This window comes from Aphelocoma coerulescens, chromosome 10 (assembly GCF_041296385.1).
Source record: "Aphelocoma coerulescens isolate FSJ_1873_10779 chromosome 10, UR_Acoe_1.0, whole genome shotgun sequence".
NCBI lineage: Eukaryota > Metazoa > Chordata > Aves > Passeriformes > Corvidae > Aphelocoma > Aphelocoma coerulescens.
The window spans coordinates 19,534,741-19,544,576 of NC_091024.1; the positions used below are offsets into that span (position 1 = coordinate 19,534,741).

Genomic DNA, 9,836 nt, shown 5'->3' on the forward strand with positions numbered 1-9,836 from the left:
ATGGGGACGTGTGTCCCCCTGTGTCCCCCCGTGTCTCTCCATGTCCCTTCGGGTCCTTCCGTGTCCCTCCATATCCCACAGTGTTCTTCCATGTCTCCCCATGTCCCTCAGTGTCCCCCCGTGTCCCCCCGTGTCCCCCGTGTCCCCCCGTGTCCCCCCGTGTCCCCCAGAGTCCCCCCGTGTCCCCCCGTGTCCCTCTGTGTCCCTCCGTGTCCCCCCGTGTCCTCCCGTGTCCCCCCGTGTCCCTCTGTGTCCCTCCGTGTCCCCCCGTGTCCCCCCGTGTCCCCCAGAGTCCCCCCGTGTCCCTCAGTGTGCCCCCATGTCCCTCCGTGTCCCCCCGTGTCCCCCAGAGTCCCCCCGTGTCCCTCAGTGTCCCTCAGTGTCCCCCCGTGTCCCTCCGTGTCCCCCCGTGTCCCTCAGTGTCCCTCCGTGTCCCCCCGTGGGCCCTGACGCCGTGTCCGTGGCTGGGTCCCAGCCAGGCCGGTGACAGCGCAGGGGGGAAGGAGGGGGTGGCACGGTGTCCCCATGTCCCCGAGGAGCGGGGCTGCTCCGGGCTGCGCCTGCAGCCAGCGGGGTTTTCGTGCTGGGACAGCAATGGGGGCTGGGACAGGAGGGGACGGGGACCGTGGGGCAGGAGGGGACAGCCCCTGTGCCCCGGCAGGGGACAGGCTCCACGCTCTGCCGGGGACGGAGGGGGACAAGCCGCTGCTGTCCCCGCGCGGTGGCACTGACGGGCCCGGCGCGCCCCCCGGTGCCCGTCGCCGACGTCGCATCCGCCGCCAGCCCCGCTCAGCGTTCCCGGCTCTGCGGCCACCCCGCTGCTCGTCCCTGTGCCGGGGACACCCCAAAGAGAGGCCCGAGGGACCCCCCGCGTCCGCCTCCCCATTGTCCCCCAGCCCCACCGCGGACTGGCGCCTGTGCGAGCTGTCGTGCCCGGGGACAAGGGACCTTGTCTGCCACCACCCTCGAGGCTGCAGCTTTGTGCCCAGCTCGCGACACCCCAAAAGCCTTTCCCTCCTGCCAGGGGGTGTTTGGGATTGGGGACAGAGCCCAGGAATGCCGGACCCGCCCCCCCAGCGCCCCTGTCCTGGCGAGGGTGCACGTGAGACCCCCCCAGCAGCGGCACGGAGCCCCCAAGGCCGTCCCGTCGCGGGGTGACCCTGGCCAGCAGCCCCCAAGGCTGTCCCCAAGGCCGGGGTGACCTGCCCCGTGCTGTGGCCCACCCCCTCTATCCCCCGCCCTTCCCCCCGAGCATTGTTATCATTTTGGGGGCAGATTCCGCGTTTCTCCCAAGGCCGCCGTGTCACCTGTGGCCGGCGCTGCGAGGGGACCACGCCGTGCCCGTGCCCGGTGCCGCCTGTCCCCGTCCCGGGGGGGGCCGTCCCTGCCGGGAGGCGGGCGGGAGCCTCTCCTTGAGCTGGGGATAAGAGCGAGGCCTCCCGTCCCTCCCGGCCGCCCTCCCCATGCTCGCCCGCGCTGCCACCACGCCCGGAGCCCTGCGGGGATGTCCCCCTGTCCCAGCCGCGCGGTGCCGCCGGCTCGGCGGGGCTGTCCCCGCTGTCCCCTCGGCTCCGCGTCCCTTCAACCAGGTACCGGGCGAGTGGCGAGCGGGGTGGCTCAACCTGTACCGCTTCTGGCAGGAGGGCGGCCCCAGCCAGCTGCACCTCATCATGGCCCGCAAGTTCCGGCAGTTCGGGCCCATCTACAGGTGAGGGGGCGGCTGGGCCTCCCCGTGTCCCCTCCCCGTGTCCCCTCTCCGTGTCCCCTTCCCGTGTCCCCTCCCCGCGCCCCCCTGCCCGGTCCCCAGCCCAGCGGTGTTGCCGGTTCGGGTCTGGAGAGGGATCGGGGGTTGGGGGCTGAGCTGCTGGGGGAGCCTGGCCAGGCTTGGGGACAGGGACTGCGGGGTGGAAGGGGACAGGTGCTGTGCCCTGGGAGGGGACAGGGACTGCGGGGTGGAAGGGGACAGGTGCTGTGCCCTGGGAGGGGACAGGAGGGGACAGGGACTGTGGGGCGGGAGGGGACAGACCCCGTGCCCCGGGAGGGGACAGGGATCGTGAGGGTCAGGAGGGGACACGGATGTGGGGCAGTGCCCTGTGGATGCAGGACATTGAGATAACTCCCTGATCTCCCCAGGGTGTGGATGCCAGCAGGAAGGGAGTGGGATTTGATTCCTGCACCCTCTCCATGCCCCCCCTGATGCCCTGATCCTCCAGGACAGAACACACTGACGGTGTGGGGTGGGTGATTTCGGGGCTGACCCCCTGCTCCCTGTCCAGGGAGAAGCTGGGCGTCTACGAGAGCGTGAACATCATCAGCCCCGGGGACGCGGCCACGCTGTTCCAGGCCGAGGGGGCCCTGCCCGAGCGCTTCAGCGTCCCCCCGTGGGTGGCCTACCGTGACTTCCGCAACAAACCCTACGGGGTGCTGCTCAAGTGAGTGGGGCATCCCAAACCCGGGCTGCTGTCGCGGCCAGCAGTGCCAGCGTGGGGTGCGAGGAGGGGCTGGAGGGCGATGGGGACGTTGGCTGCGCTTCTGGGGGTGGCATCCCGCCTGTCCCCCTGTCCCACGCGCTCCATGCCACCAGGACGGGCGAGGCCTGGCGCTCGGACCGGCTGATGCTGAACAAGGAGGTGCTGGCCCCGGAGGTGGTGCCTGGCTTCGTGCCCCTGCTCAGCCAGGTGGGCGAGGACTTTGTGCGGCGGGCGCGGGCCCAGGCGCAGCAGAGCGGCCGCGAGTGCTGGACGGCCGACTTCAGCCACGAGCTCTTCCGCTTCGCCCTCGAGTGTGAGTGCCATGGCTGCCCCAAAAACCCCAAAAAGTCCAGCCCCGTCCTCAGGGATCAGCCAACAGCTTCTCCCCAGAGCCAGAGGGTGCAGAGGGATGTCCCCTCTCCAGGCGCGATATCCCCTCCCCTGACGAGCCCAGAGCAACTCAACGCTGTTGATAAAACCCCCTTTTATCATTTACTGGTCACCAGCTGGTCACCAACCCAACCCAAGCCCTCAGGGGCAAACAGGAGGCCAGGCCAGGTCTCCGTAGCCATGGCAAGGTTGGAGGTGGCCATGGGGATGGGGACAGGCCCCTGACGATCCCTGTCCCCAGCCGTGTGCAGGATGGAGAAGGTTGGAGGTGGCCATGGGGACGGGGACAGGCCCCTGACGATCCCTGTCCCCAGCCGTGTGCCATGTGCAGGATGGAGAAGGTTGGAGGTGGCCATGGGGACAGGGACAGGCCCCTGACGATCCCTGTCCCCAGCTGTGTGCAGGATGGAGAAGGTTGGAGGTGGCCATGGGGATGGGGACAGGCCCCTGACGATCCCTGTCCCCAGCCGTGTGCCATGTGCAGGATGGAGAAGGCTGGAGGTGGCCATGGGGACAGGGACAGGCCCCTGACGATCCCTGTCCCCAGCCGTGTGCCATGTGCAGGATGGAGAAGGTTGGAGGTGGCCATGGGGACGGGGACAGGCCCCTGACGATCCCTGTCCCCAGCCGTGTGCCACGTGCTGTACGGGGAGCGCCTGGGGCTGCTGCAGGACTTCGTGCAGCCCGAGGCGCAGCGCTTCATCGAGGCGGTGACGCGCATGTTCCACACCACGGCGCCCATGCTGTACCTGCCGCCGGCCCTGCTGCGCCGCCTCAACACCCGCACCTGGCGCGACCACGTGCAGGCCTGGGATGCCATCTTCTGCCAGGGTGAGTGCCGCCCCGCCACCTCCCCGTGCCACCCGGGGCCACTGCCGGCGTGGCGGCACCCGCGGGGGTCCCACGGGCCGGGGCAGGGAGGGTTTCACCGCCGGGACGAGGGGCAGAGCGCGGGCAGCACCCTGAGGGAAGGCACACGGGGCGCTGCCAGGGCAGCGATGCGCTGATGTCCCTCCCTGCCTCCCTCCCTGTCCCCCGGGCGTCCCCTCAGCGGACAAGTGCATCCAGAACGTGTACCGGGACCTGCGGCTGCGGCGCAAGAGCACCCAGGAGTACATGGGCATCCTCTGCAACCTCATCCTGCGCGACAAGCTGCCCCTGGACGACATCCGCGCCAGCGTCACCGAGATGATGGCGGGAGGGGTGGACACGGTACGGGGCAGGGACGGGGTCCTGGCTGGTGCTGAGTTGGGCACGGAGGGAGAAGGTCCTGGCAGGAGCCTTTTGGGATCGGGAATGGGAAAGGTGGGAGAGTGGGGCAGGAGACTTTTGGGATTGGGAATGGGATTAGGAAGGGTGGGAGAGTGGGGCAACAGCCTTTTGGGATTGGGATTGGGAAGGGTGGGAGAGTGGGGCAGGAGCCTTTTGGGATTGGGAATGGGAAGGGTGGCAGAGTGGGGCAGGAGCCATTTGGGATTGGGGTAGGGGGAAGGTCCTGGCAGGTGCTAAGTCAGACAGGGAGCAGGTCCTGGCTGGTGCAGAGTAGGGCAGGGAGAAGGTCCTGGCAGGTGCTAAGTAGGGCAGGGAGAGGGTCCTGGTTGGTGTCGATCCAGGCAGGGTGGCTGGGCAGGGGGAAGGTCCTGGTTAGTGTTAAATTGGACAAGGAGCACGTCCTGGTTGGTGCTGAGTTGGACAGGGAGGTTGGGCAGGGAGAAGGTCCTGGCAGGTGCTAAGTCAGACAGGGAGCAGGTCCGGCAGATGCTAAGTAGGGCAGGGGGAAGGTCCTGGTTGGTGTAGGTCAAGGCAGAGTGGCTGGGCAGGGAGCAGGTCCTGGCAGCCTGACCCCAGCAGGGAGCAGGTCCTGGCAGCCTGACCCCGGCAGGGAGCAGGTCCTGGCAGCCTGACCCCAGCAGGGAGCAGGTCCTGGCAGCGCTGAGGCCGGCAGAGAGCAGGTCCTGGCAGCCTGACCCGGGCAGGGAGCAGGTCCTGGAAGCCTGACCCGGGCAGGGAGCAGGTCCTGGCAGCCTGACCCGGGCAGAGAGCAGGTCCTGGCAGCCTGACCAGGGCAGGGAGCAGGTCCTGGCAGCCTGACCCGGGTAGGGAGCAGGTCCTGGCAGCCTGACCCGGGCAGAGAGCAGGTCCTGGCAGCGCTGCCGCTGTCGCTGTGCCCCAGACCTCCATGACGCTGCAGTGGGCCATGTTCGAGCTGGCGCGGTCCCCGGGCGTGCAGGAGCAGCTGCGGGCCGAGGTCCTGGCAGCCAAGCGGGAGGCGGGCGGCGACCGCGAGAAGATGCTCAAATCCACCCGGCTGCTCAAGGCCGCCATCAAGGAGACGCTCAGGTGAGGAGGAGTCCCCCAGGTGAGGAGGAGTCCCCCGGGCGAGGAGGAGCCCCCCCAGACTGTCCGGGCCGGGCTGTCCCCGAAGCCCCTCCCGCGGCACTGTCGCGCAGGCTGCACCCGGTGGCCGTGACCCTGCAGAGGTACACCACGCACGAGGTCATCCTGCAGGACTACCGCATCCCCCCCAAGGTCAGCCACCCCCGGGGACGCGGGGCGGGGTGGGAGGGGCAGCGGGGGTGCTCCGCCCCCGTCCCGGCCCCACAGAGCCGCCGCCGCCCCACAGACGCTGGTGCAGGTGGGTCTGTACGCCATGGGCCGCGACGCCGCCGTGTTCCCGAAGCCGGAGCAGTTCCGGCCGCAGCGCTGGCTCGCAGCCGGCCCCAAGCCCTTCCAGGGGCTGAGCTTCGGCTTCGGGCCGCGCCAGTGCCTGGGGCGCCGCATCGCCGAGCTGGAGATGCAGCTCTTCCTCATGCACGTGAGTGGCCCGCGGAGGGGACACCGCGGACGGCGGGGACAGCGGGGCGGGCGGCGAGCGGGTGTCTGCGCCCAGGGAGCCGTGGGATGGTTCGGGGGGAGGGAAGGGCCCCGGCAGGTGGGCAGGGACACCTTGCCCCACACCAAACCCCATCCAGCTCCATGCCCTCTGTCCTCCTCCGCCCCAGATCCTGGAGAACTTCAAGATCGAAACGATGAGAGCCGTGGAAATCGGGACCAAGTTCGACCTCATCCTGATCCCGGACAAACCCATCCACCTGACCCTGCGGCCCCTCGAGTGCCAGGCGTGAGGGCCGCCGCCCCAGGGACACCCAGCCCGACCCCCTCTGGGGGCACCCCCCGCGTCCCGGCCCCGCGATGGGGTTTGGAGACAGCTGGGACGCTTCCAGGGCCGCATCCTTGGCGGCCGCGTCCCTGCCTTGGCTCAAGGCTGCGCTTACGCCACGGGGGAGATAAAGCGGAGCCACCCCACGGAGCGCGGGATGGCCGCGGGGTCCCTCCGGCTCCGTGGGGGTCCCCGGGCTCACAGCGGGACCGCGGCCGCGCTCCTCTGACCCCCTGGAATGTTCCGCTTCGCCCGTGATTCCCTCTGTCGCTGATCCCATGGAAAAGCTCCTCTGCGCCAGCCCCGGGTGTCTCCGTCTCTGCGCGCTCAGGGCAGGGGGGGCAGCGCCTGGCGTGGCCTCCGGGGGGGCACGGAAATCGCTGGCAGCTTCTGGGGGGGGGCAGGGAAAGGTTTTGGGGAGGCTTAAATGCAATTCCCCCCTCTCTGGGAGTGGGCAGGGAGGATACTGGGGACACTGGGGATGCTGGGGTGTCCCTGTCCCCCCGGCGCTCACCGAGGCCAGGGGGAGGCCGTGCTCCCGCTCCAGCAGGCGCGTCCCCAGCTCCTGCTTCTCCCGGCCCCACCTCCTGGCCGCCTCCTCCAGCTGCGACAGACCCCAAAGCGCGCTGACAGACCCCAAAACACGGAGGCCACAGCTGCCCGGCCCCCCAAACCCCCCCCCACGGAGTGGGGCGCAGGGCGGTGGTGCCCACCTGCCTCTCCAGCACCCGCCCGCGGGCTTGTGACTCCTCCAGCCTGGCCAGCAGCGACAGCTTCTCCGTGCCCCCCAGGACACCCTGTGGGCACGGAAGGAGCGGGACTGGCAAAGGCGGTGCTGGGTCGCCCCCCTCCCCGCTGCTGCCGCCCCACGGAGCCCGCGGTGCCCCCCAGGAGACGCCCCCGGTGCTGTTTGCCGGCTCTGTCCCTTGTGCCAGCCCCGCGTCCCCTCCCCAGTCTCACCAGCAGCGCCGGGGCCCGCGGGGCAGCGGCGGCCGCGGCCCGGGGGGGTCTGGCCAGCTCCTCCCGCAGCCGCCGGTTCTCGGCCAGCAGCGCCGCCAGCGCGTCCCCGCAGAGGCTGTCACCTGTGGGGTGGCGTGGGGGGACAGCGGGACGTGTCCTGTGCCCCTCGCCGAGCAGGGACGGGGCCCACAGCGAGCCCCGGCCGCTCCCGTGCCGGGGTATTGGGGCTGGGGGGCTCGGGAATGACGGATCCCCTGGCATGGATCACGGCAGGGAGGGTTGGGGGCATCCCTGAGGGTCCCTGTCCCCTCCGCACCCACCCGCGGGTCCTTCCATGCTCCTGCCCCGGACAATCCCAGGGAGATCCCAGCTGGGTTGGGGACATCCTTGAGGGTTGGGGACATCCCTGAGGGTCCCTGTCCCCTCCTGAACGCACCCGCGGCTCTCTCCGTGCTCCTGCCCAGCCCGGCCGGCTTCTCCCGCAGCACCCGCTCCATGGCCTCGATCACCTGCGCGGAGGGCACAGCTGTCCCCGTGTCCCCAGCGCGATGCCAGGGTGGTGTGACCACCCCGTGGAGGGCCGGCAGGGGCCAGAGGGGCTCCTCGTGCCCCCAGATCCATCCTTGTCACCCCAAGCCCGTGTCCCCCGCTCGCCTTCTCCTGCTGCCGCAGCGCCTGCTCCAGTCCCCTGGCCTTGGCCACCCTGTCCTGGCACCTCCTCAGTGCCAGCTGCTGCTGCCGGTGGCACCGCTGCAGCAGCACCAGCTCCTTCTCCCGGTCGTTTTTCTGCGGGGAAAACACCCCGGGAATTCTCAAGCCTTGGGGCATCATCACCTGGGGGAGCCTCGTGGCCGGGGCCTGGCGGCTCTCGGGCACTTTGGGGCCGTGCCCCCACTTTTCCAGCCCCGCTGCCGGCCGTGCCCACCTCCGTACCCGGATCAGCTCGTTCTGCAGCCGCTGGACGCGATCCCTCAGCCCCCTCATCTCCGCCGCGCCTGCCACCAGCTCGCGCCCCAGGGCGGCTGCAAGGACGCGCCACGTCCCGGTCACCGGCCGGAGCTGGCAGTGCCCAGCGTGCCCCTGCCCGTGCCCGGCGCTCACCGAGCCTGTCCTGCAGCTCCTCCCGGGTCATCACGTCCAGGTCGGCGTGGCGGAGCTGGCCCGGCTCCCGGAGCTGTGCCAGGCTGTGCCGCAGGTGCCCGTTCTCCGCCTCCAGGCTGGCGACACGGCGGCGCAGGGACAGCAGGTCCCCCGCCATCCTCTGCAGCGCCAGGCGGTAGCTGCCAAGCCCCTGGAGCCCAGAGCGGAGCCTGGCACCGCCGGGCAGCGCAGGGATGTCCCCCCTGGCTCCCGGGGGTGGGCTCGGGATGAGGGTCAGACGCACCATGGAGGAGCAAAATGTCCTGATTGTCCCCTCTTCTTGTCACCATCCATCCTCTTCTCCATCCATCCATCCATCCATCCATCCATCCATCCATCCATCCATCCATCCCTCCATCCATCCATCCATCCATCCATCCATCCATCCATCCATCCATCCGTCCGTCCATCCATCCATCCATCCCTCCATCCCTCCATCCATCCATCCATCCATCCATCCATCCATCCATCCATCCCTCCATCCATCCATCCATCCCTCCATCCATCCATCCATCCATCCATCCATCCATCCATCCATCCATCCATCCATCCATCCATCCCTCCATCCATCCATCCGTCCATCCGTCCATCCATCCATCCCTCCATCCATCCCTCCATCCCTCCATCCATCCATCCCTCCATCCCTCCATCCCTCCATCCATCCATCCATCCATCCATCCATCCATCCATCCATCCATCCATCCATCCATCCATCCATCCATCCGTCCGTCCATCCATCCATCCATCCCTCCATCCATCCCTCCCTCCATCCATCCCTCCATCCCTCCATCCCTCCATCCATCCATCCATCCATCCATCCCTGCATCCATCCCTCCATCCATCCATCCATCCATCCATCCCTCCATCCATCCATCCATCCATCCATCCATCCATCCATCCATCCATCCATCCATCCATCCCTCCATCTCCAACCACCCTTCCTTCTGTCCTTCCAAACCTTCCCCCTCTCCCTCCTTTCCCCCCTTTTTTTCCAACCAGCCCTTTGTGGGAATCTCCCACGGATGTGAGCCTGGGCCATTCCCAAACTCGGAGCTTTTTGGGGCTTTCCAGGTCTTTAAAGGAGGGATGGGGTGAAGAACAACAGAGGGATGAACGTTTCCAACAGATGACCCTGGAATTTTTTGGCCCCTATATGGGGTGCCAGGGGGAAAGAATTCCCTGAGGAATTATCCTGGATCCCTAAAAGCAGGACCTTGGCCGGAGGGAGCTGCGCGTGCCTGCGGCTCCCTGGCCCCGCTCCCGGCCTCGGGAATGGCCTTGGCCGGTGGCCGAGGGCTCGGGGAGGGCGGTGACAGCCCCAGGGGACCTTGGGGACAAGGGAAAGGGGGGGCAGGAGCATCCAGGGGCTCCAATCCTTCCTCCACGTCCTCCGGCAGCTGCGGAAATCCGGGATCCGCTTCATTCCCGAGGGAAAGCTCCAGCCAAGCCCGAGGGCCGTGCCCTCCCAGCCCTCCCCTCGCTGGCATCCAGGACCCGCCCTGGGGCCACCCCCGCGTCCCCCCCGGTCCCCACCGCCACCACTCACCGGCTGCCGGGGGCCCGCAGGGAGCTCCGGGGGCCTGCGGAGGGACAGAGGGAACACTGAAACACCGGGAAAACGCGGCTGGGGAACGCTCTGTGGGAGCCGGGAGCCTTTTGGGATTGGGATTGGAATGTGGGAGGGGTGGGAGAGTGGGGCAGGAGGCTTTTGGGAT

General features: G+C 68.9%; 2 protein-coding genes across 2 annotated transcripts; one reads left to right on the forward strand and one right to left on the reverse strand.

Annotated features, from left to right (window-relative positions):
• Nucleotides 1–1,308: 1,308 nt before the first annotated feature.
• Nucleotides 1,309–6,315, forward strand: CYP11A1 (cytochrome P450 family 11 subfamily A member 1). Its single transcript, XM_069026126.1, has 9 exons — nucleotides 1,309–1,708; nucleotides 2,277–2,432; nucleotides 2,585–2,784; nucleotides 3,489–3,692; nucleotides 3,913–4,073; nucleotides 5,035–5,201; nucleotides 5,312–5,390; nucleotides 5,485–5,676; nucleotides 5,864–6,315. Exons 1-9 carry the CDS (start codon nucleotides 1,464–1,466, stop codon nucleotides 5,984–5,986), a joined length of 1,527 nt encoding a protein of 508 aa, XP_068882227.1. The 5' UTR covers nucleotides 1,309–1,463; the 3' UTR covers nucleotides 5,987–6,315.
• A 33-nt stretch (nucleotides 6,316–6,348) lies between these two features.
• On the reverse strand, nucleotides 6,349–8,368 carry CCDC33 (coiled-coil domain containing 33). The gene is made up of 8 exons (XM_069026113.1): nucleotides 8,083–8,368; nucleotides 7,915–8,003; nucleotides 7,636–7,767; nucleotides 7,418–7,490; nucleotides 6,982–7,103; nucleotides 6,735–6,818; nucleotides 6,536–6,625; nucleotides 6,349–6,411 (listed from the first exon to the last, which is right to left on the reverse strand). Exons 1-8 carry the CDS (start codon nucleotides 8,366–8,368, stop codon nucleotides 6,349–6,351), a joined length of 939 nt encoding a protein of 312 aa, XP_068882214.1.
• Between the last annotated feature and the right edge of the window lie 1,468 nt (nucleotides 8,369–9,836).